We start from the raw sequence: 27853 nt of genomic DNA, 5'->3' as shown, positions 1-27853 counted from the left end.
CCAATCTGAATGTATTTAATTGTTACAGTAAAGTACAATACAGTACAGTAAAATAAACATCATTTAAGAATTTCTATAAATTCAGAAAACTTAGTTATCTTTTAGGGATTATACCAACCACAAACATTTCGTCCTTTTTTTAATGCTTCGAATTTATTTACTAAAATAACATTACAAAAATTCTTAAAGCATAAAAAGTAAATATCGCAATTTTTTTTAAATTATCTTATAGAATGATTATAATGCAAACTAATAAATATAATTACCTAGTGAATAAAAAAAAATAATTTTTGACTATCTCAATTTTTTTTATAAATAATCAATCATCCTCAATTCAAATAAACATGAAAGTTACAAGTACATATTCGGAGGCATAATATAATATACAGTCATTGGATATTCTTTATCTGTAGCTACCTCTTCCTCCTCTATGGTAGTTTGAACGACCACCTCTAGATTCTCGCCTATCGTCTCTAGACCCTCTATCGTTACCATAACCTCTATCATCCTTTGAATAGTACTGTTGATTATGCTGACGCTCCTGAACGTATTGATCGGCGTACGTTGTTTTATTGGCTTGAAAAGAATCATAAGTTTTAGCTCTTTTTGACTGTTGATAATCGGACGAGCTATAACTATCCCGCCTGTCTTTGCTATAGCTTTGATTTCCCCCTGAGATTCTGCTATCGTAACTAGAATTGCCGTATTTACCTTGAAAACTGTCGTAACTTCTGCCTCCTCCAGCACCACCTCCTCTTGATGCATTGTAACTACCGGCGCTTTCAAAAGCCTTGTTATCATCATAGCGACCTCTGCCGCCGCCCGACTGAAAACCTCCTCTATTCGATTGATAATTTCCACCTTCTGATTGGTAATTTCCACCACCTCCTCCAGAAAAGCTGTCACTTCTAGAATAATTATTTCCACCCCCTCCGCGGGAGAAATTATTACCGCCACCGCGATTGAAATTACCACCTCCACGGTTAAAATTACCACCACCTCGGTTCATATTACCGCCTCCACGACCACCTGGGCCAGCCGACCTTTGTTGCCACGAGGGCATTTCTGGAGGAGGTGGAGCTATTTCGGAAGTTCTGCCACCTCTGTCTGGTACCTACAATAACATAAAATATAACGGTATTAAAAATGATGTTTCATTAGAAAGTGTGAAGAAGTTTAGTAGTTAAAGCCACAAAATAAAAAAATGCAAGCAAACCTTAGGCAAAATAACAGTCAAATCGTAAACTAATTTTCGAAATCAAATTCAGAATTACGCTTTAATCTGTGCCTTCTAAGAATTGCAAGGCAAAACAGACGTTGATAAAGATGTTATGAGAGACATGGGGAATCTATTAGGCCGAAATACGTATAAGCGGATGCGCAAGCGCCCTGTCAGTGAAATCATATCTTAACTGTCTTTTCCTTTTTATTTCGATATACTCTGTACGAGTACTAGAAACTAATTCGCTAAGAATTTTGCTTAGTTGAGAGATATGTTGTGGAATGCAATTTTTAGATTAACATCCAACATCGTAACATCTTTATCAACGTCTGTTTTGCCTTGCAATTCTTAGAAGGCACAGATTAAAGCGTAATTCTGAATTTGGTTTCGAAAATTAGTTTACGATTTTATTATCAGATGTCGCCACATTGCGTCTATACGAAGCCAGGTTAGAGTTGCTTCCTAAGACAGAGAAGATTTATTTCACGTTCAGAGCGATTGCGAAAGCCGTTCTGATGAGGCCTATTAGGCCCAAATACGTATAAGCGGATGCGCAAGCGCCCTGTACGTGAAATCAAATCTTAACTGTCTTTTCCTTTTTCACATAGTCAATTTAAGTTTGTTTTACTATTTAGAATATAATATATTAGATAAAGTTGATCAGATCAATTCACAGACTTTGAGCAGACTTGATCCTTTATGAGTTGAACAACACCAACATCGTACATTCCTTTCAAAACAATACGATCAACAACGCAAAGCCCCGTATAACAAGATAATGAACCGACATATCTCTCAATGAGTGTAGGGTTTTGCCGTCGGTGTTATCAGTCTGTGTTACATTTACGTACATTGTTATCAGCATTTATAGGCCGTGTTGTGTAATTGTTTGTTACTGGCGTTTCGTCTACAACTGCGGTAGACATTATCAAAACCAGTGGTTGACCACTAGTACAGACAATATGAGGTAATTTTGAGCATGAGCTGACACCGCAACATATGTGATGGTTATAAATTGTACCTGATGCCTTCAAGATTACAAAATAAAGTGTAACGTTCTTTGTATACTCTTCCCATACTACTGCCTCTCTATTTTTCTCATGCAATATCTTCCAGTATGATTTTCTCAGAGACTCTTAAATAATAGAGGTGATAATATACACATTTTTTTGTCTAACCCTCATTATTTCTACCTCTTCGGATGTTTTAGGCCCAATTTTTATTTCTGCTCGTCGATTTTAATAATGGTTTGACATTAGTTTTAGATCCCGTTCGTCCAGGTTGTTCGGTATTTTTTGCATTCTTTTGAATTCACGTTCTTTAGTAGGCAGATAACAGTCCATTGATCAGCTTTAACAACTGGCTTGGTATTTTCACTGGAAAAGATTTATTGGTTTTCATCGATCTTACTGCATGGATGGCTTCTGTTTTAGCAAGCTCAATCCCTACATCTCCGCATAAACTGTTTTCTTTTTCTTTGGAGCGGAATTTTCTTCTCTGGTTTTGAAATAATTTTTATTATGTTCCCTCTCTTTCTATCGGTATATTTGAGGTATTCCTTTTTATTACTTTGGCTAGGCTCTTCGAGTTCTTAAAAAAAAAAAAAAATTGAAGTTCTCATAATTGTTTTGAAAGTCCTCTATTTCCTTACTTTTTTTTAATACTCGTTTAATGCTATCAAATTCCCATTGTTGAATTTTCTTCTTTCATTCATTAACTCCAATACTGCATCTGCGATTCAGTCTTGTTTCTCGCATCTTATTTGTGTAGGCGCTCTTTTATTTTGCTATATAGCATTTTTTTTACACGGCTCATTCCTTGCACGGCGAGTATAGAACTTTTCCACTGAATATAGGTGACATGAAAGCAATAAAATTGAGTGTTCGAGGCAACCAGAGGAATATATATATATATACATTTCAATCCTTATAAAAAAACTTTTTTTGCACATAGTAACAAAAAACACCACTATGTTACTAGCAAAGTTTTTTAATATTCTAACTCTACAATTCTAAGTTACGGTAAGATCAATAATGTTTTAATAGATAATATATGGTAGCTAATTATAATTTATTCTCTTTCAGCCCTGAAGAAGCCAAATTAATTCTCTTTGGCGAAAACGTTCGGCGAAACAATTGATACACATTAGAGTATTTCTTGCAGATTTCCCCAATATTTAAGAGTTTACTATTTAACTAATCTGCAAAGATTAAATTTCTTTTCTTTTCTATATATATATATATATATATATATATATATATATATATATATATATATATATATATATATATATATATATATATATATATATCTTGTCAATTTGGAGAAAAAAAAAGATAAGAGTTGTGCTACTTTATCTATTTAATGAAGACGTTTCGCCCACTGTTTAATGAACATCATCAGTTCATCTAAAAGAGTGTTATTAGCGATACATCAATATGAGAAACAATTAAGTAAATGATCTTACCTTTAAAAGATCTGTAGCGTTAAAATGGTATTAATGTGAAGAAACATCAAAAATTAATCTAATAAATACATCAGCAAGAAACACACAGAAACACAGAATGCCGGAAGATTCCTAATTTACGTAATTTTATATTAATTCTTTTGATTTAACTTTTGACAACATTGATTGATTAAAAAATGTACTTGTCAATTTTGAAACATTATATTAACAACGGCACGGCTAGGGTTCTTGACTGTTATGACCATATCATGCAAAATGGTGTTTTAAATTTAGAAAAATTTTCTAAAATTAAAACACCTCTTTCCTTTTTGGAACAAGTGAATGTAGAAAAATTTTCTAAAATTAAAACACCTCTTTCCTTTTTGGAACAAGTGAATGTAGTCTATCACATACCCTGTTCTGGATGTGATGCATGTTATATTGGTCAGACGGGCCGTTCCCTTAAAGGACGCCTTACTTCACATCGTAGTGACATTAAACTTTCTAAACATACCTGTGCCCTCGCACAACATGCAATCAACACCAAACATACTGTGAATTTTGATGATGTTAGAATTCTCTGTAGAGAACGTAACCTTAATAAGAGACAGTTTATGGAGATGTGTCATATTTTGAAACAACCTAATGCATTAAATAAGAGAACTGATATCAGCAACTTAAGCCAAATTTACCATGCACTAATACTACAAAATTGGTTCTTCCGTATTCTACTTTTAATTATTGGTTTCTTCTTCAGTTTCTTTTATTATATCATAACCTTTATGTTATGATATAACCTATATGGTCATAACAGTCAAGAACCCTAACCGTGCCGTTGTTAATATAACATTTCAAAATTGACAAGTACATTTTTTGATAGATTTTATAATCAATCAATGTTGTCAAAAGTTAAATTAAAAAAATTAATATAAAATTACGTAAATTGGGAATCTTCCGGCGTTCTGTGTTTCTGTGTTTTTTTTGCTGATGTATTTATTAGATTAATTTTTGATGTTTGCCTTTTTGATGTTTCTTCATATTAATACCATTTTAACGCTACAGATCTTTTAAAGGTAAGATCATTTACTTAATTGTTTCTCATATTGATGTATCGCTAATAACACTCTATTAGATGAACTGATGATGCTCATTAAACAGTGGGCGAAACGTCTTCATTAAATAGATAAACTAGCAAAACTCTTATCTTTTTTATCTCCAAATTGACCGAAAACATCCCATTCACTTACGAGTGCACTTTATATATATATATATATATATATATATATATATATATATATATATATATATATATATATATATATACGTCAGATAGTCAAGCGAATGGATGGTTTAACCTAGCCAGAAAATAAAAAGCTAGTAGCTAAAATCTAAATGACTAGAATACGCTGGTGTATCAGATCGACCTATGGATGAGCAAGAGATACCTGTCTGTTTTTCGATGTACCTCCAGTAAATTGTCGTTACATCGTTTTCTTGGTCTTTCGTGGTAACCGTCACACGCCTTCTTTACTATATTTATTGTCATTCGGCCTATATAACCGTTCAATTCTACTATTCTATTTTTTACCCAGTCCTTGATATTCTTTACCTGGCATCTCCATCGTATATTTGTACTTCTAGCTCTGTCCCACAGTGCCTTACCATCGATTTTTGTAAGGGTTTTCATCTTTGCTGTTTCTAGCATTCTTTTTGTTCTAATAATCGTATGTCATTATTGGTCTGATAAATGTTTTGTAAATTCTGCCTTTTATTTCTTTCCGGATATTTTTATTTCTCCATACTGTTTTATTCTGACAACTTGCGGCTCTATTTACTCTATTTACTTAATCATCCACTTATGTGTCCAGCTTTCCGTAGATGCCGTAGAGCCTCCAGCTCTAATTTACATCTTATTAGATTTGCTGTTATAACCATGCCTTTGGTCTTTTTTTGGAGAAATTAACATGTTAAATTTTTTGACGGTTATAGCAAATTGGTACAGCATGCGTTGTAAATCATCTTTAATCTGAGAGTTTTTGTTTTGTTTTTCTCCCATTTAGCCCCCTTTTCTAGTTCTTACTTTTTTATTATTTCGTCCATGATCAGGTTGAACAGTTGAGGACTCAGGGAATCCCCCTGCCTTATCCCATTGCTAGCTTCAATTGGGTCAGGTAGTTCTTCTAGTTTTACTTCTATTGTGTTAATTCTGGTAGATATTTTCGATCGTTTTGATTATTCCTAGAGGCATCTCTCTTGTGTACAATAAGTGGATAACACAGTGAAGATTCGAGTACAAAACACAATAGTCTGACCTAATAAATTATAGAATTATACAGGGTTACTTGAGAGCCATAGTACCAAAATGATGATAATTTTAAGGGTTGTGGGTTATGATATATTTAAAGGATACTTTGTAGATTAAAAAAAATAGTCCAGTAATTTTTTTCATACACTTCTATGCAATTTTATTCTGAAATTGATAGTACTGTAATTTTTAATCTTGTCATGGATTGCTAAAATAAAAATCATTAAACAAAAATATTATGCAAAACTCATGCTATCACAATGTTACGGATTATCATTTAATAATAGATACACAATAAATAGTAATATATTGAATATTAACAATTGAGAATAGTTGAAAAAAAGAGAATAGTTCTGTATAATACATACCATCTAATAGACCAGGTATTTGTTAGATTACCATGATTGAACAAGAAGACAAATCAAATCAGAAAAAATAAAAAATTGTAGATCTAGCAATAACATTATTATAATTCTCTGATTCTCTCCCGAATTTACAGACTTTCACAAAAATTCGTACACTCAGTATTTTTTGGAAGTCGTCTTACAAAATAGGTCATACTGCAGCCGGTTAGTTTGTTGTACATCTTCCATTTATTCATGATATCCATTCCAGCATTCTGGAATCTTGTACCAGGTCTTGTATAAGTCTAGATGATGGGCAGAAATGTTTTTGGTGTCACTTGATGTTCTTCGAAAAATATTTGCTGCCTGCGAGCTAATACCTCGCAGTCTTAGATCCGTCTATGCACCAGGTATAACCCTGTAGTCTTGGTCCAATGTTTCCTCTACCCCCCTCTCCTGACAAATGTCCACTTGGGCAGGTGCTTTAGGCCTGTACTTTTACCACCATGTTATAAATAAAATTTAACATGTCTGGTTTTAAACCCCACATTTTCCATGAGTGCGTCTGGCTACCATTAACGTATTCACCTTTCTCGTGGTTGTTGGATACATCTGCTGATTCCAATAAGCCTTTAGTCTAATTTTACCCCAAGGTACTTTACTTAATTCGCTAGATTTAGATTTGTATCATTTAGGCTTAGGAGACAGAATCACTCTGATCTCTGACTGTGCCGTTAAATTTGTCGGGGTGTAAAATGACCAGGTCAACCGCATAGTACAAGACATTATGTCCGTCTTTGCCGAGTCTAAATATCAGCCCATTCATAACCAGATTCCACAGGAGTCCTACGTTCCAACTGAACCTGTTCCAACACTGCTTCCTCTACACCAAGAAGATAATATACTGTAAATAATGCAGCAGAGAAGGATAGCAAAGCCTACAGTAAAAAATCAGAAACGAATGCTGGAGTACTCGAAGCCATAATGGACGCTAACCAAAAGTCGGAGTAGAATACCAAAATTCATGGACAGGAAAATGTAAATTACATGTAAAATCAAATGATGTTGAGAGACAAAACGTCATATATTTCTTAAGTTCTTGTAAAACTTTTTCAATTATGACATAAAAAGTATTCAAATGTTTTTTGATGATAGTTTATTCATATTGAATATTAAGCATCGATCAATTATAAACACTTTTATCTTTAAATTTTATGAGTATTTCCCTGTTCAGGTTTATTAGTAAAATATACTATTTTCTCTATTATTTATGGTCTTCAGAAGTGTGATGCCTCTTCAGTTTTCGCAATAGCTTTTGTCACCCTTTTTTGGTATCTTTAAGTCACGTTTTCCTTTCTTTTTTCTTCAAGTTTTTTCTTTCCTTCAAGAAAACAGCAAGCCTTCATTCGCTTCTCTGTAACTTTATCTGAGTCGGATTTTCTCTAATTCTGTTCTGGAATTTAGTAGTTCTACGAAAATATATAGCTTCTCTTAATCTTCTTTAGCCAAAGCAAGAAATCAAGATGGTTCGAATGGTACAGCAAACAAGTGGTGCGCAGGCTTCTTTTAGCAGAAGATAATGAGGAAAGTGTCATTCAGTTTACAAAAAAACTAATTGTGAAAAAACTCGTGCTACATGCTATCCGATTTACCACCTTTCTAAGAGACTCATTATTGTTCTGAATCTATTTTCTTGTGGTATCTTAATACAATTTACTACTTTTACTGGGAATACGCCGCAATTTTTCATTAAAATAAGTTTATTTTGACGTTTCGATTTCCACTTCGCAAATTCCCAGTAAGAATAGTAAAGAGGCTCATTAATAGTGAGACTCAACGCGGTACTATTGTTCGAGGTGTCAAATTCCATAAACAAGGATCTACTTGTTTTATGAAATGATTTTATTTATTTAATTTCACATCTCGAATTCACGAGTCTCTTAGAAAGATGGTAGTACTTACCAAAGGAAACTTAACAAAAGGTGGAATAAACTGTAGCCAGATAATAAAGAGACGGAACTTTTGGAAATGTAAGAGAAGTGACTGCGCTTTACCCGTTTCAAGCTTTCAAGAATGCGTTGCAGCAGATTTTAAAACAGGTTGGACATTGAAAGAAATGACATGGACTATGAGATCCTGGATGAAAACGTTATTGCAACCTCCGTTCAAGAGTCAAAAAATAATGAAGGCAGTGACAGTGAAGAAGAACCAGCAAACAACAACTAAGTTCTTTCGCATTCTGAAGGTTTTACGGTGTTAGATACAGTGATGTCTTGGTACGAAACACAGCCAGAATGTATTTCAGTTCAGATCTTGCTACTTAAGCGAATGAAGGACTTGGCTGGCATAAAATGACTATCGACGCTAACGTGACCAAAAATTGGCGACTTTTTTTTAATGTAAAATAGATATATGTAACTAATTTTGTCCAGTTAGGTTTAGAGTTATTCTTTTTGTACTCTACATATTTCTTCAAGACACTAACTAATGTAATGTACGTAAGATAATTTAAGTATAAAAAACTATTGTTTGTATTTCCTGTACTGTCTTGTATACATATATATATATATATATATATATATATATATATATATATATATATATATATATATATATATATATATATATATTTGTTTATTTTGATTTTTCTATTTCTAGAGTATTAATAAATTATTGCTTTTTGATTAGTGTATTTATTTATTATGATCCTGAATTCGGCAAAAACTTTCGTTACTTTCAAGAATTGTGTCGAGTCCTTCGATAATCTGTTGTATCAGTTTATTATTATTGTGTTCGCCATTTCATCATTTACAGTGTGAACCGTTAACTAGATTTGTTAAATGAAAATTTATTTAAAAAAAATACTGCTATTTTTCGATTCACTTCAAAATATTCAATATGAATTAACCTTCCATAGTAAAAGCGCAAATCATCAATAGTAAATTAGTCCGTGTAGATTGTCCTACATGGTAAAAAAAGTTAAAATAAAAAGAAATATTTTATTAATAAAATCGACTAATCTATTGTGCTACATGAGTTAACTGCAATAATTTTTGTATTTCATTGTTTGATTGAAAAAAATATATTAAGCATGAAATATCTTTGATAATTGAATAAACCCACCTGTCCGATTATGATTCTGTTTAAAGACGACCGAGTATTTCGTCTTACAGAAGAACTACTAGTTTTCTCAATAATGGCAATGTCAGTTCTTGCTGCTAGTAAATCAGCTAGGTCTACGTCGGGCTCAACTTTTAATAATTTACGTCTGTCGTGATAAAGTTTTTCAAAAACATCATCTTTCCCCTTTGTTCTGTCTGACCACTAAAATAAAAAAAAAACAATTATAATTAAAAATTCAAACGAAATAAATTTTATAAGGTCGAATCTACGAAAATAGAATCAAAGAAGTTCCTTCCCTTTCCCAATATTCACAAGGAAAATTATATTCTTGTAGTTGGCTGTATACAATAAATCATAAAAACTTTTATTTAAAAACACAAACACAAAGGTATGTATATACAGTATAGGTAAAAGTTTATAGTCGGTATGGACCTTACATGAGATGGAGTGAGAAACACATGTTTAAAAAGAGAGAGGTATATTAGGTCCGCCCTTTATATCGCCGAAAATGAATGAGTTAAAATAATAAAAAAGGGGAAATTCACCGTTGCCAAAATTATTGGTTTTATTTCACCTGTTGTCTTTTTAGCATTTGAACAATGTTCTAATATTAATCAAAAAGGGGAATATGATTGTTATCTTTGTCTATTCGCTGAAAATATGGATTTTATATCTGTGTTAGATATCCTGTTAAATTTTACCATACCATAAACTCTTACCTACACTGTACATATATATATATATATATATATATATATATATATATATATATATATATATATATATATATATATATATATATAACCTGACGTGGAAATCACCTAGAGACAACGGAGAAGACGTTATTATTAGAAATCAAATAGACTATATGCTTGTTAACAAAAGATATCGAAATAGTTTCAACAGTATTAAAACCTACCCAGGCGCTGATATTCAATCTGACCACAATCCTTTAGTGGGCGTGTATAAAACTAAGTTAAAGAAAATACGCGGAAAAACTGTAAAAAAACATGACATGAGAAAACTGAAATGTAGCGAAGTAAAAGAAATAGTCAGCAAAACATTAAATAGAAAATTTAAAGAAATCGATAATACAACGGAAAGCACAGAAGATAAGATAGAATCCCTTAAGAAAACAATAGACGACATTAAAGACAATTTTATGAAGAACGAAGAAGGTAAGAATAAGACATGGATGACGACAGAGATTCTGCAACTAATGGAAGAAAGAAGGAAAAACAAGAACGATAACTCCATGTATAAAACATTACAGCGAGAGATACAGAGAAAGATCAGAGAAGCCAAACAGAAAGAACTGGAGAAAAAATGCCAAGAAATCGAAATTCTCCAAAGTAAATACGACGACTTCAACGTGCATAAGAAGGTAAGAGAAATTACAGGTAAATGTAAAAACAGAAGAATAAGTAAACTTGTTAATGACAATGGAGAGATAATCGTGGACAAAGAGAGTATCAATGATACCTGGAAAAATTACATAGGAAATTTATTTTTTGATGAGAGAGAGAACCAGCCCCCAATACCTACGGAAACAGGACCACCTATACTAGTGGCAGAAATAAGAGCAGCCATAATATCACTAAAAGAAGGTAGAGCTCCAGGACCAGACGGAGTACAATCTGAATTTCTTAAACTTCTTGATGATGAATCTTTAAGAGTACTATGTAAAATCTTCAATAATATCTATGACACAGGCAATATCCCAAAAGATTGGCTACTTTCAGAATTTATTACCTTACCAAAGAAACAGGGAGCAAAAAAGTGCGGAGAATATAGGCTAATAAGTCTAATGAGCCATACATTAAAACTTTTTCTTAAAATTATACATCGTAGAATATACAAGCTATGCGAAGAGAGAATACAAGACACACAGTTTGGATTCATGAAGGGCGTAGGTACAAGAGATGCACTGTTCAGTCTACAAGTATTATTTCAAAGATGCAGAGATATGACTTGCGATATTTACACCTGCTTTGTGGACTACCAAAAAGCATTTGATACAGTTCAACACCAAAAAATGATGGATATTCTAACAAAAGCCCAAATGGATGATAAAGATCGGCGTATAATACAAAATTTATACTGGAACCAATCAGCCACAATAAGAACGAATTTTGGAGGTGAACCAACGGAAATGATCCAGATTCTACGAGGCGTTAGACAAGGTTGTATACTTTCACCTATATTATTTAATCTATATTCAGAGGAAATATTTAGTGAAGCCTTGGAAAAATGCGAACATGGAATACTTCTAAATGGAGAACGCCTAAACAACATCCGTTATGCAGACGACACCGTTATTTTTGCAGACAGTTTGAACAGTTTACAGCAACTGATAAACAAAGTAAATGAAGTAAGTGAAAGATTTGGACTTCAAGTAAATATAACAAAAACTAAATTTATGATCATCAGCAAAAATAAAGTTAGAGACGCTCAACTACTTATCAATAATACACCAGTGGACCGAGTAAAACAACCGAGTAAAACAGTATAACTATCTTGGAACAACAGTAAATGAACAATGGGATCACTCACAGGAAATAAAATGTAGAATAGAGAAGGCTAAGAGTGCATTCAATAACATGGCCAAACTCTTTAAAAGCCACAATCTTAATCTGGAGATAAAAGTAAGGCTCCTACGATGTTATATCTTCTCAATATTGTATTACGGAGTTGAATCCTGGACACTATCTGAAGCAATGGAGAAAAAACTTGAAGCCTTCGAGATGTGGCTATACAGGTGAATTCTAAGGATATCATGGACAGACAAGATAACCAACGAGACCGTATTACGAAGAGTGGGCAAAGAAAGAGAGGTGATGTATACCATTAAAAGGAGAAAGTTGGAATATCTCGGACATATAATGAGAAACAGCACTAAATACAGATTACTGAAGGTAATCCTACAGGGTAAAGTATTCGGAAAGCGAGGAATTGGGAGAAGGAGAATATCATGGTTGAAGAACCTGAGGAAATGGTTCTCCACAACAACAACGAATCTATTTAAAGCATCAGTCAATAAAATAATTATAGCCAGAATGATTGCCAATATTCGGAACGAATAGGCACTGAAAGAAGAAGAAGAACCTGACATACCCAAGAAAATTATTTTAAATAATATACAGTCGATACTAAACAAATTTTATATATATATATATATATATATATATATATATATATATATATATATATGTATATATATAAATATATATATATATATATATATATATATATATATATATATATATATATATATATATATATATATATATTGGCGTCACTCAGGTATACCTAGTAACTGCACCGGTGATGGACGTATTAGTCCGAAAACGGTCTGTAACCCGAAAGGGCATTTTTAGAATATACAGTGCTAGTCAAAAGTCCGTTCCCCCTAGAATCTTTTGAACGGTTATTGTTATAATAGTGAAGAGGGAGATAATAAACAGACGTAGGATTCTCAACTAGTCATAAAAGGTGACGTAATAGTGACAGATGACGTTACAGCGCCACTGTGACAGATAATTTTAAATAGGACCTTATAGCAAGTGATACCTCGTTTGAAAGGTATTGAAGATACCAGATATTCATTCATAATAATTTTGCTTGAGTTTAAGCTCAGTCATAGTGTATCTACCCGCTACAAGGTAGCGACCCTGTCTACGCGAGCCGTGGTTCATTCTCACTTCCTCTAACCGAGAGGGTACCACGTCCCAACCTAACATCCTTACAAAATGATCCCAAATGTTCTAACCCATCCTAGCATCTTTCTACCAACACCAATTACACCAGAAAAAAGGAATAGTGTCATTATGATAATATTGCATAAAAAAGGAGATGTAACAGAAATTGGAAACTACAGACGTATCAGTTTGTTATCTCATTTATATAAGCTCTTTATGAGAATAAGTACTAACAGACTGAGACCTAGGCTAGATTTTCACCCACCACTAGAACAAGCCGGATTTAGGAAACAAATTACCACTTACAAGACATAAAATCCTTGATAGGGAAAGTTATAGAATACAACAAGCCATTGATATTAAAATTTGTATCCTTTGAGAAAGCATTTGACTCAGTCCAGCAAAGCACCATGCTTAGAGTTCTTACGGAGTGCAGTATCGTAACAAGGATTTTATTTCTTGTAAGTGGTCATTCGTTCCAAAGCCACTCCTAAATCCGGCTTGTTCTAGTGAAAGGGTGAAAATCAATATATATATATATATATATATATATATATATATATATATATAAATACGTTGGAATTATTGGGTAAAGTGGTCTCTAATAAAAATCTTTATTTTTTCAAGATACTCAATATTTTCGCTATTTATTTGATAGCTTCATCAGGAGTAAACTGTAGAACAATTTGAACATCACAAAAAATGGCGTACTAATACATTTAAAAACACTCACAGAAATTAAAAGATTTTACAAATAAAAACTGACATTGAAGTATTTGAAATATTGAATGTCAAGATTACAAGGCACTTGAGATTATTAAACGTCAAGACACGTTCGTTACAGCAATACAATAAAAGATTAAAATTACTTAAATGTAAAAATAAAAATAACAACAAAAGAAACGATAAAAAAATGATATTTATTTGATGAATTATTAAGGTTAGTTGTTATTAAGCTGAATGTTGGCTATTTTGAATATTTATAAATTTTGTTCAATATACTACAATATATTATGTTACTTAACTGTCCAGTGTCCGTTTTATAATTTAAAGTGTTTTTATTTTTGTTAATGTAACACATCTCAAGAAATAATATACTTTTGTAGTTATCAGTCTGTGCCAAAATGTGAGCTTTGTTATAGTCTAGCATACAACGAGTGTTTTCATAGTGCTCAACTACTGCGCAAGTATTTTTTCCCAAGCGGCAATCACTTTTATGTTGTGTGATGCGTTGTTTTAGCCATTGTGATGTTTGGACAATGTAGCTGTTTTGACATCTTAGACACGGTATTTCATAAACAACATTACTTTTTTATAAGGTTGGTAATGGGTCTTTAATTTTTGAGAATAGTTGTTTCCTGTTCATGGTATTATATTTAGCTATACTAATATTAGGAACATTTTTGAATATGGATATGACAGAATGAGTTAGACCATTAATAAAGGGGAGTTTTTTTATATTTGATTGATTTGATAGAATCATGGACGGGACAGTCATAGAAATTCCTGCTGTAAATGTTTTTTTTTAATTTGTTTAGGATATCCGTTGTTACGAAAAATATTGTATATTATGTCCAGATTTTTTTGTAAAAAGTTGTCATCAACAATGGACATTATCCTCTTTTTCATACCTAGTACGGTATTATATTTTTGGCGGGTGGTATGATTTGAATAGTAATTTATATACCTGCCTGATGCTGTCGGCATTTGGTACCAATCCAATGTTAAAATATTGTCATTTGTTCTTATCACTCTTGTGTCTAAAAATGATATTACTAAAATCTGTCTCAGTTTCAATTAGAAACTGAAGATGTTTATTAAATGAATTAAAAATGTTTAGTGTGGTATTGATGAGATAAGATGGAACTGCACATATGATGTCATCGACATACTTATATAAACGGTAATTCAAAAGGTAATTGTGTAATCACAGTATCTAAGAGATGATCAGTTACAATAGTTGCAAGGATTGGACTAATCGGGGAACCCATGTTTATCATAATAGAAGACGTCCTCCAACAAGATCCAGCACAACTGGATTCAAGGTGCTCAAGATCGAATTCAATGGAATTATTTACGGGAGTTCTATGTTCAGCAGTGGACTCAAAAGGCTAATGATGATTTAACACTTGATTTGATGCGATGAACTAACGAGCAACTGTTTATTTATAAAGAATAATGTTAATTTACACATAAATTTACCTGAAATGATTGTATGGTAACATCCAATCTGGTAAGCAACATTTCTCTCCTAATTTTATATTCTGAGTGTAGATCTTCCTGGACTCCATTAAGTACTTCCCACTGTTTGTCCGATAAATATCCATTAAAAATGCCTTTTCCAACTATATCCATACCGGCTTTATTTACAACAATTGGAATCGTAGGGACCAATTTTTGGAATAATGTTAGAATAGAAATATTAGCAGGAGGTTTAGGAAAACGAAGAGTTTGGAGAATCAACCTCATGTCTTTACCTTCTGGAGTTTCTTGCTAAAAGTATGTATTCAATATTAGATTTAATTAAAACATGTGCATTAAACTGTAATATTACAAATTAAGAATGTTAAGTCTTTTCACTGTTTCACTGTTCGCTATTGTTAAAATGAAATATATATATATATATATAAAGGGGGTTGAGGTTAATTGGGTATACAACTGATTGAAATGATTGGTGTGATTTATTTTAATAACATCAAGTAAATATTTTGTGGGGAAAATGTTGATTGCAGCTATCTTCGACATGTAACATTTAGTTGTATAATTTATGTTCAACAAATTAAAATATAAGAAACAAACACAATTCAAATAAAAAAAAAATCAGCTGTATACCCAATTAACCTCAACCCCCTTTTTCATCTACCAAATCAGCTGTTATTTTAGAGGATATATATATATATATATCATCATCATCATCATCATAAGTGGCTCGACAATCCGTTGTGGATCTTGTCCTGCTCACAAAGAAGTCGTCCCTCCTGTCGATTCCTGGCAACTTCCCTCCATTTTCTAATCCTTAGAATCTGTAGGTCTTCTTCCACATCATCAATCCATATCATTCGTAGTCGTCCTCTGCTTCTTGTGCCCTCTGGTTTTAAAAATGTTAATCTCTTCGTGATCTGACATCCTAGCAATGTGTCCAGCCCATCTAAGTCTCTACACTTTAACGAATTTCACAATATCTGGATCGGTGTATAACTGATATAGTTCAAATTTGTATCTTCGACGCCATAGCCCATTTTCATTTACGGTCCCAAAAATCTTTCTAAGAATTTTTCTCTCAAATATACCAAGAAGTCTTATCATTTTGAGATAAAATCCACGTTTCAGCCCCATATATCAAAACCGGTCTTATTAAGGTCCTGTATATATTAAGCTTTACTGCACGTTATATATATATATATATATATATATATATATATATATATATATATATATATATATATATATATATATATACTTTAGGAGGAACATTAAATGTAAATAAGAAACACAATTTATGCAAAAAAAAATTATTTATTTATAAAACATATGGCATTATTCAATAAAAAAATAATGTTTATGTCATTTGTTATTAATACTTAGTTTTTCCCTTTCGGGGCCTTATAACATCCTGTCTGTGTCTTGGTATTGTGGTAATTAAAATTTGAACATGAATTTGGTCCAGTTCATTCCACGCTGTCTCAAAAGTCGCGCTAAGCTCAGGCAAGTTGTTTGGTCGGGGTAGCCTAAATTGAATTCGTCTTCGTAGATTCGTCCTATAGATGTTTTATTGGATTGAGGTCGGGGCTGGCAGCTGGCCAATTTATTCGGACAATCCCGATGTCTGTTAAGTATTAATTGACGTATCTATCACGATGCGGACGCGAGTTATTGTCCATAAAAATAAAATTATTTCCTATGAATGGCGCAAAAGGTACCATATGCTCATCTAAAATGGTTGTTATATTCCTTACTCCTATCATAAAACCTCCATCAACAAGAACTGTGCGGACATCGGAACTTATACCAGCCCAATCCATAACCGAGCCTCCTCAATAGCTTATTATGTTGGCAATATTGCGTTGGGCGAATCGTTCTTTTTGACTTCTCCAGATTTCTTCGCGACCGTCTGGTGATCTCAAGCAAAACCTGCACTAATCCGAGAACAAAACATTACTCTAATCTTCCTAATTCCAATTTGTATTCCCTTTCAAAAGCAAGTCGAACTCTGCAGTATTCCACGGATAGCTGTGGATACAGGGCTGGTCTTTTGGATAATAAATTCACTTTAGGAAGTCGTCGACGAACCGTCCACCTACTTACATCCACTTCATTCAGGCGATTTGCCAGCTCAATAGAAGTTAGATGTCTATTTTTCAAACACGAATAAACCAATAGTCGATCATTGCGTGAGGATTTTGCTCTTCTACAGCCTAATTATGACCTTCTAGTGTAGTTGTCATTTTGATTGAACCGCTGCATGGCTCTTAAAATAGGAGAACGACGTACACCTAGTAACTGGGCATCATAATACTACGATGGCTATAACCATGCTGCACTAAAGGCACTGTTCTTGCAACATCCGTTGTTGTTAATGTCATTTTAACACAATTAAAAAAATCTAAACTAAAAACGTTGTAATACCAAATTGGTCTGATTGTTAAAATCAGCACGATAACAAATTAAAAAACATAAATCCCTATTGTTTATAATAATATAATTTTATTAAAAAATTACGCTTGAAGAGACCAGCGATTTTGAATGTCAGTCCCGTTCGCGAAACCAATGTTAAATAAAATTTGTATCAACTCGACGGTAAAAATCCACAGCCCATTTAGAATCAACAACCTTCTACTGTTGTTCGCAATTTCTCAGATATTCACATATCCGATTCAGCTACCAAAGCTCTGTCAAAAGTATTCCATTTTTCTGTCACTCCTCTTTCCATCCCAAATGAGAAAATTATTTGTCAAACTGAAGAAACTATTTCTCATCTCCCTTCCGACCAAGCTGAAGTTGCCAGACAAGATTTCGCCAGAATTCTCCGTACTTCTAAACCCCCACCGTCAAATATCAGCCTCTCAGAAAGACGTGCCCTCAAAGAACTTTATAACAACCCTGGCATTGTCATCCTTCCAATCGACAAAGGTAATGCCACCGTCATTCTTAACTCTTCTAATTATTTCGACAAAATGTTCGAACTTCTCAATTCCACAGAATACCAACGTGTCCCAAAAGATCCCACCACATATCTAGAAAACACGACCAAATCCATTATAAATAAATCTACTCTACCTCCAGACATCAAAAAATCTCTTATACCCAGAGAAAATCATCCCGAATTCCAAAGATATACAGCCTTCCAAAAATTAATAAGCCCAATGTTCCCCAAAGACCCATCGTCAGTACATACAACTGCCCCACTCAGAAATTGGTAAAACATCTCGCCTTATCCTTACAACCATTCGACGAAAACGCCTCGTCCTTTGTCAAAAACTCTTTTCATTTGTGACAACAGGTGAAAGAAGAAATTAATTAAAATGTTGAAAGACTATTCTTTATTGTTTTTGCATAGAGAAAAATCCCTGCATAATTCAGTAATTTTTATCATATGCAAAGGCGGGGATTTGTTATGTTTCTTCTTTCCCAACCAAAGAAAAATAAATAAAAAAAATCTATCGAAATAAAATTTTAAGATATCAATATAAACAAATTGTATATAGTAATTTAAGATAAGATTTAGTGTAGATAAGAATAGAAATTCGTTTGGCAAACGACCTTTTTCCGTTTCAAACAAAATTATGAAAAAACCTTTGTTTAGAATTAGAAGACATTTTACCTGTAAGTTAATCTTTTCATTGTTTGTATAATCGAGTATTAAATGACCATATTCTAATCTTTTGAAATATGTATAAATTGTGTATTGACAAAACCAATTTTAAAGTAAGCTATTTAGTTTTTCTCTGAAACCGAAATTAGGCTTTTCCAAAATCATGGTAAACACAATTTGAGCTTTTGATTGGACGGTCGTTTTTAAATGGGAATTTGTGAGCCGATCATGAGAACCGGAGAAGTCAGTTATAATTTGGTCATCGAAGGAAACAGTCGTTTGTCTCAAGATAGGGTGTGGTTCGTGAGTTTTTGGAGAAGTGAATCAGGTGTTTTTGTGTAGTCTGCAGGTTTGCAGAGACGTTAGGAAGGAGCCGAGGTGCCAAAGAGGAGAGATCACATCGTTGAGGAGACTGGACTTTTCTGGGTATGTGCCAACATACAACTCAATAAGAAAATAAGCTGTAAGTGTTTTGTACAATTGAATTTTATATCTGTGAAGGATCGGTTTGACATCATGGTCATTAGCATTCAAATTTAAGAACTGAGGTTTTGTTAGGCTAATCAAAAATTTCTAAAGTTTTGTTGTTTCTTGTTTCAAGTAAAGAAAAATTTAAGTAAAATTGGTTTTCACTTAATATAAATGTATGTAGATTTAAAATCTTATTATTATAAAAATTTGATTTATTTTCTTGTATGCTGATTGATAAGATAACGACAGAATTTGATAATTGTTTTATTCGTTCATATAAAATAAAGAAACGTAAATTTTTGTAATATAATATTTTTTTTATTCTTATCTTTCTTCTCTATCCCGATAAAAGACAACTAGAAAATCTTTGAATCCATCGAACACAGGTAATATAAGGAGTTTATTTTACTTTTGATAACAAATAAGTTATATTTTTTTTATTGGCTCAATAAACTAAGATTAAAGTCAAAATAAACAATCTTAACAATATATATATATATATATATATATATATATATATATATATATATATATATATATATATATATATATATATATATATATATATATGTTCCGAAAGGTTTCCTATGTTCCGAAAGGTTTCCTAAGTTCCGAACATATATATATATATATATATATATATATATATATATATATATATATATATATATATATATATATACATACATATATTCCGAAACAGTCAAACCAGATTGCATGACTGCGAGGCATTGGATATTGTTAGTTTAAAGCGCACAGAGACTAAATAGCCATACATTACATAAAAATCAAAATATATCAAGGATATCACAGACTGAACAAATCACTAAAAATATATAAGGGAAGTAGTGTAAAGTATGAAAAAAAATATTTAATTGTCACATGTTGGACTGCAAGCTCTCTCCAACTTGGATCCAATTATCCAAAGGATAATTTTGAGAGAGATCCAATAAAATATTATTATAGAACAAAGGATATAACGGCTAGGCAATTATCTAAAAGACTGATCTGATGATTATAATTCTCTTATGTTTGGGAAAAAGGGCTTCAGTCAGAATTTCACAAAAATAATGTTTTGATGCCTTCTGGACCAAAAAATCAGCTCTTTTTATTGGTACAAACGGTTTAAGTCTACAACACTATAATTCAAAGTTTTTACAGTGATACGAAGTCCCCAAACATGATTGTTCAATGTGGTATGACATTAAGACTTAAGTCAATTTACTTCTCTTGTACCATATTATACTGAAGAATAACTGCTACGATCTAGAAGGCATATTTCTCGACAAAAGCCTTGCTGATCTTAATTTATTTTCGGTTGTTTGATCAATAGGTAAATGTTTTTATAAAAATAATGTGTATACACCGAAAAATTAAGGTTTTGGCTAATAATAATAGTGACATTATTAGTTATATTCGAATTACTTATTAAATAGTTATCTATTTCCTAGGGCAGTACTTTTTTAGTTTAGTAGTATTGGCAATATCAGAAAATATTTTGTATCTGATGCATACTTACAGATAAAAAAATTACAGAAAAGAGTTAAAAGGATAATGCAACTCATATATCATAGTCGTTTAAGTGGTAAGTATTGAGTATTTCGTTTTGTTTGGCATAAACTAAAGATTATTGTTTTATATATATATATATATATATATATATATATATATATATATATATATATATATATATATCGTAAATATATATATATAAATATAATATAATAATATATAAATATAAAGCGAAACGTCTTCAATAAACTTATGAAGTAGTTGACTTCTTTTTTTATTTGCCAACCTGAATGACCGATTAAACCTCTGAATTCACTAGTTAAATACTTTAGAAATATATATATATATATATATATATATATATATATATATATATATATATATATATATATATATATATATATATATACTGAAAATAACGATAATTCTTCATGTATTATTACTTCACTTACTGACTATGTAGCAATTTCAAAAGGTATTCATGTGTTATTAAAATATTAGGAGGCGATTTTAAATACTAATATTTTTTTAAAATTCTAGAAGATAATAATATAGAGACACAATTTGAAACAACATAAGTACTTATTGATATTGATAGAGCATCTTTAGTGTCTACCACTACTTCTGCTGACCACATTGAAAACTCAAAAGCCATGCATATTTATTATTGTAAAACATATACGAGGTAATTGCAAATAATAATCATCATGATTAAATATTTTAGAAAGCATTATCAATCCACTAGAGGAATTAGCAGCAACAGAAATAATAATTGTTGACATGAGTACCTCTCTTGCTGATGAATCTTCTAGTAATGACCCGAATGAAATTTCAAAAGGTATGATTATTCAACAAATTCTTTGGAGTAATTTTTTCAGTATTTTTTAAATATTTTAGGAAACATTCTGTATTCACAACTTGAAGAAAAAAACAACAGAAGTGATTGATATTGCTAACTTGGATGTTTATATTTTACCTGAAGGCGAATCAGTAACTAATAATAATTTAGTAGACCAGACAAATGTAGTAGAACCTTAAAAAACGAAAAAGAGTTGTGGGATCTTGGATTAGAGTTGACTGAAAATAAATAATAGAAAAAACTGTAGATCCAAATGTGCAGATTCCTTAATCATTGACATTTCAGCCATTTCAGGCCGACAATATTTCAAGAATATATTCACTTGGGGCTCACGATGGCAAACACAGTACATTAGTGCAAGTATATCAAGGAAGATTATCACCTGGAAACAAAAAAACCCAACATATGAGAGTTAATTAGAAATCATATGAACTGATTTCCACAATATGAAAGTTACTATACTCACAGAGACAATAATAACAATACATCTTCCCAATCATCTTAGTTAAAAAAAAATGTATGAACTTTATCATGCAGCAGTAACTGAGCCAGTTTCTAGGACACTATGAGGAATTTTCACAAAATGAAATTGAAATTTAAAGAAAGAAAAACTGATATGTGTTAAAAATTACAAGTTTGTGATAATGAGGAACAAAAACAGATAATTATGGAAGAGACCAGTTTACATCATGAGGCAACAGACTTAGAATATAAGACAAAGCAAGAGCCCAGATGAATCCATTGATTAAATGCTACACCTTTGATTTACAGCAGTGTCTTCCAATGCTGGATCTAGAAACGTCTGTAGCATTTTACAAAAGGTTGTATTGGACATATAACTTGACCATTCACAATTGCGCTACAGACAAGTCATCTTTTTATTTATGGCATGAAATTGTAGCCAAGCATGGTGCAAACAAAATTGCATCCATTTCTCTATAAAGAAATAATGGACTTCAGTCAAAAAAATTTTCTATTTTCTGACACATTTGGAGAACAGAACAAGAACTCACATATAGCTGCTATGTTCACCTATCTACTACAACAGAAAAATACAATAGAAGAAATTCACCACAAATTGCTAATACCTGAACACACCTGAATGGAATATGATGAAGATCATTTTTTAATAAAAAAAAGGGAGTGTAACTTTAATAGCTCATCCTCACAACTGAGCTACATTAATTCGATGTACCAGTAACAAATTTAAAATAGTCAAAATTAAACAGAACTTTTAAAAGGTCCATTAATCCAAAAACACAAAAATTAAGTGGTGAGAATTTTTTATGGCGTGAGTGCCTATGGTTGACTGTAGGCTGGATATCAGGTAAATTTGATTACAATACATCTCTAAAATGTAATACACCTTTTAAACATATATCATTAAGGAGAGATCGCGGTTTTAAGACCATTGATCACAGATCTCTCAAAAAATAGATGCAGAGATTTGAAAGACTGTTCCTATAATAATCATTTTTATTTTCAAGATCTGGTTTACTTTTATATTACTTTTTTTTTATTTCTATTAATAATTATTTGTTAAGAACATATTTAGCGTAAACATAGCGTAAAATAGATGCAGAGATTTGAAAGACTGTTCCTATAATAATCATTTTTATTTTCAAGATCTGGTTTACTTTTATATTACTTTTTTTTTTATTTCTATTAATAATTATTTGTTAAGAACATATTCATTCATATTCATTTGTCAGTAAAATATTGAATGCTATTTATGTTTTGGTTTTAAATCTAATAAATTATAATCAATTTCAATAGTAGATACACAAAAATATAGAACAAAAGTCACAGAAGCAGAGAACTACGAACACAGAGAAGCGACACAACGGTTCAAAAACGTGTACAATTTTTGTATACGCATGCCCGATTCTGGTTGTTTAACTGTCATTTACATGTGCTTATTCTTTAACTCTGGTTGTTTTCAATAGTCCGTAGGCGTCTGTGGTAAATACTCGACACAACAAGTGCATTTGACCATTTATATAATTTATTTATAGTTATAGTTAAATATATAAGTTTATAGTTATAGTTTATAGTTAAAAGTTTAATTTATATTTAAAATGTCTGGATATACTTGTGCGATTCGTGGATGTTCATCTGTGACAGGAAAAGGAATAAGTTTATTTAGATTTCCTAAGAATAATAACAGGTAATTACTATTGCTTTGTAATTATTATTAGTTATTACATAATAGTATTAGTATGACTTTCGAACAGTAAGCCGACGCCGACGTGTCTGTCCAAGCTTTCGTTAAGTGGAGTAATAAAAAATAAACTTTGGTATGCCAAGGGATAGTTCAAAATGAAAACATTAAATTTGTTGTCAGTGCTATTTCTTTTATTGAAAGACGCAAGTCTCCGAAGGCTCAGGTCAAAAAATCAACAGATGGTGGCCGGGTGTCAGCGCTTGACGACAACAATACGAATATAGTATTTTAGGAAATAAAAATATATAGAGGGTTTTATACACGAGAATATTTGATTTAAACGAAACAAAGAAATTACTAAAATGCTTAAACTAAAAATTGTTGGAAACATAATTAGACCAATAATTGGGAAAATCTTAAAATTACAACCGAACAAGACTTCAAAATTGTAAAAACATGGTTGCAAATAAACAAACTTACATTAAATTATGAAAAAACTAAAAACTAATTTACTTTTTGCTATATACAAAAGTTGTCTGCCAATTTTTAATTCGTTAAATATAAATAACAAAGATCAAATATATGGATCGGAGTACATAAAATATTTAGGAGTTTTAAATGGGAATTACAAATAAAAAATATTAAAACTTTATTTGTTGTATATCTCAATATTTAGTGACATTTTTGTGACTTAGTCAGGAGAAAACTGTAAATTTATTAAGATTAGATATTGACAAAAGTTATATTTCATCACTCACAATATACCTAGAATATACTAATACTCTTATAGTTGTAAGTAATAAAGTATTATTAATAAATACAGAAAAAGTTCTTTGTTTAAAATTTGTTCTGTTAAAAATTTATAGTGCCAAAGTGTGAATAGAAGCTTCCAGACGAGAAGATTTGTTATTCAAAATGGATTCACTTTATAATAATTATAGGATTTGTGAACTGCATTTTGAAGATAATGTTATTGTAAAAGGAAATAGAAGAAAAACATTGGTGCATGACGCAGTACCTTCAATATTTTCATATAATATGACAAACACAATTGACTACGGTGAAGATATTGAAGAACCACCAAAAAAGATTATCGTTTTAGGTTTTTGTACATTTAAGTTAAAAAATCATATTTTTCAAAAGCAATATTTTCATCATCAGTTGGCGCTACAGCCCTTCGTGAGCCTTGGCCTGCTTCAAAACATTCTTCCATCCTTCCCTATCGAGTGTCTGTCTTCTCCAGCCCCTCACACCAATCTCCCTCAGATCTTCCTGTACATCGTCCAGATATCTGAGTTTAGGTCACCCCCTTCTTCTTCTTCCGACCGGCCTGTTTAGCATGGTTATTTTAGTGGAATCACTCTCATCCATCTGCATAACGTGGCCCACCCACCTTAGGCGGTTTATTTTGATGGTCTGCATCACCAAAAAGTCTATAGAGTTCAAAGTTATATCGCCATATATGGTCCTCAATACTTTTCTTTCAAAGACTCGTAGTAACTCTTCATCTCGGGTCGTCATTGCACATGTTTCCGATCCGTATGTGAGCACTGGGCGTATTATTGTTTTATAAATTTTGCACTTTGTTGCTATTGACATACTTCTCGCTCTTAGTTGAGGGCCCAGGCCAAAATAACAGCAGTTAGCCACGCATATTCTTTTTTTTTTTTATCTCGTTGAAGCAATATTTTATGCTGATATATTTTCACGCTAAGGTTTTTTTAGAGAATGTTATTGTTTCTGGATTGACCCCACAATGAAAAGAAACAGACAAGTTAATTTCAAATGCTGAATGTTTACCTGCTGTTATTCAAGGTAGGTATATAATTTGACCTAATTGGAGTGAAAGTTAGATTGAGTTCAACTTAGTTACAAGAGGTTGTAATACCAGACAATAATTTGTTGATTAATCCTGATAGTAAAAATCATTACAATATTTTACAATTACTTTTTGTGGAAACTGTCTTAAAATTTGTTTTAAAAAAATTTCATTGTGTAACTCTTTAAGGACAGGTCACGTCAAAAGACATTTTAGCGTAACTTCCACGACAGCCGGGTGGCATCAGTAAATTACCTTTTGTAAATCAAAAATAATTACACCATTAAGAATGTCAACAAAAGCCGGTCCTGCATGTAACTATTTTTTTAGTGCAATATTTCATATTTATTGAAAGTCAACATAAATGCTCAATTTTATTTAAGAATTTATATTATGTGATATGCCCACTGACTATTAATTTTCTGGTTGTTAGCTGTCATTGGCGGCTTGGCCACATAACTTCAAAGGAGTGTCACTTCTGTATTCATAGTTCTCCCACAGAAGTCAGTAGAACTTAAGTCAGACCAATAGTAAGATCTGTTTATGTTTTAAGTGCATTTAAAATAATAAAAATCTATGAAAATGGTCTTTTTACTATAATTATAATTTTATTATGGTACATTAAATGGTACTATTGTACTAAACTGGTTTAACGTGACTTGTGTGATTTGTAACAATTTCTGAAACATTCCAGTATTCCTCTTGTAAACTAAGCCCTTTTCCCAACCATCAGAGAATTATTGATGTTGAAGATTAACATGAGATTAATCAGTTGAAGTATCATATAAATAGACAAAACATTAAATTGTTTCATAGGTTCTGTTTGGTCTTGCATAAAGTACACAAAATTACTAAGTAATATAAATAATATCACCTATAAGGAAAAAAGAAAATGCTTACAAGTTTGAGTTCAATTTTTTTACTAGGCCTTTTTTCTTGTAAAATACGGGCCCCCATAAGTTCTGTAATCAGATAATCTAGCAGCAATAGTCTATCAGATACATTTTGTAATCTTTCAGATACATGTCCTTCTAGAAGAGATTTATATGGACAATCTGAAACATAACCCGATTAATTTTATCTTTCTATATTTATAATAAAATCGAATTACTTAATTCTTTTAAGAATGATGTGACTTCCATGATAAAAGCTACAGCATCTTCTGGTGAAGTAATAGCATTAACTTCTTCATCTATATCCTGTAAAGTTCTAATTTCATTTGTAAGAAAATTTACAAGTTCTGTATATTCCACGCTTTTCGGTCCACTTTCTATAGCCAAAGGAAAATTAGGTTTTTTTAGTAAAGGTCCATTATAACTGAAATAATATACACATTAAACTCACATAAGTATACATTAAATTATTGAACTGACCCTATGCTATTTAAACCGGATATTATTTTTTCTTCTAGTTTATTCATTTTTAAATGAATTTTTTAAAGCACAATAAGTTTTCTTTGGAATCTTATCCAGAGTGTTTGTTTAATTTCGACACCGCCGGTCTAAATTGTCTAAAACACCCTTGCCTTGCGCTTGCTGTATAAAATGACTTGACACTTGACGTATGAACGAACGACGTTTATTAATCCATAGAATGCTTAATTGTACAGACAGTTGACATTTAGGAGTAGATTAAAAAACAGACTGCTCGACCAGACCCACGGTTCGTAGACTTACTACGGTTGCCTCTTCCGACTGGGGTGGGGATGTTTGAGTTACGTCACCAGAGTACCCAAGAATACAAAACCCATTTATTCGCGATTGAAACTGAATGTAGAGGGCAGGTCGATTGCAGTGTTGATTGGTTGAAGGGGAAGAATTACGTCACGAGAGTACAGTTTCGTGCTTAATGTTCATTGGTTAGGCGGAAGAGGCAAACGTAGTAAGTCTACGAAGAGTGGACCAGACCGACCGTCCACGATCGACCAACATTACGAGTCTATGCAAATGTATGCGTAGAGTCAGACTGGTGGACCGTCCATCACTTACAGCGATCGATCGCGATCGTCCAGTTTTGAAATTCAGACTTGTTGGAATTTTTAATCGTTTGGTCGATGAATATGGAACATTTCGCATTCA

At 31.9% G+C, this 27853-nt stretch overlaps 1 protein-coding gene across 2 annotated transcripts; it reads right to left on the bottom strand.

The window, feature by feature from the left end:
- Positions 1-27329, bottom strand: LOC140443578 (protein FAM98A). 2 transcript variants are annotated; one of them, XM_072534914.1, is made up of 7 exons: positions 27149-27329; positions 26887-27092; positions 26676-26830; positions 15341-15631; positions 9441-9641; positions 712-1114; positions 1-576 (listed from the first exon to the last, which is right to left on the bottom strand). In XM_072534914.1, exons 1-7 carry the CDS (start codon positions 27193-27195, stop codon positions 404-406), a joined length of 1476 nt encoding a protein of 491 aa, XP_072391015.1. In that variant the 5' UTR covers positions 27196-27329; the 3' UTR covers positions 1-403. The 2 variants fall into 2 exon arrangements, with proteins under 2 accessions (XP_072391015.1, XP_072391014.1); XM_072534913.1 differs by having other exon boundaries at positions 1-1114.
- Between the last annotated feature and the right edge of the window lie 524 nt (positions 27330-27853).

Source organism: Diabrotica undecimpunctata, chromosome 6 (genome assembly GCF_040954645.1).
Source record: "Diabrotica undecimpunctata isolate CICGRU chromosome 6, icDiaUnde3, whole genome shotgun sequence".
Classification (NCBI taxonomy): domain Eukaryota; kingdom Metazoa; phylum Arthropoda; class Insecta; order Coleoptera; family Chrysomelidae; genus Diabrotica; species Diabrotica undecimpunctata.
Note: the sequence above shows the minus strand (reverse complement) of the source record. Positions and strands in the feature narration are given on the sequence as shown.

Coding starts and splice junctions, on each gene's coding strand:
- LOC140443578 (XM_072534913.1), bottom strand. CDS start 27,195: ATGAATAAACTAGAAGAAAAAATAATATCCGGTTTAAATAGCATAGG. Junction 15,632..26,675: donor AAAAAATTGAACTCAAACTT/GTAAGCATTTTC, acceptor ACATACTTTTAG/CAAGAAACTCCAGAAGGTAA. Junction 1,115..9,440: donor ACAGAATCATAATCGGACAG/GTGGGTTTATTC, acceptor ATGTTATTGTAG/GTACCAGACAGAGGTGGCAG.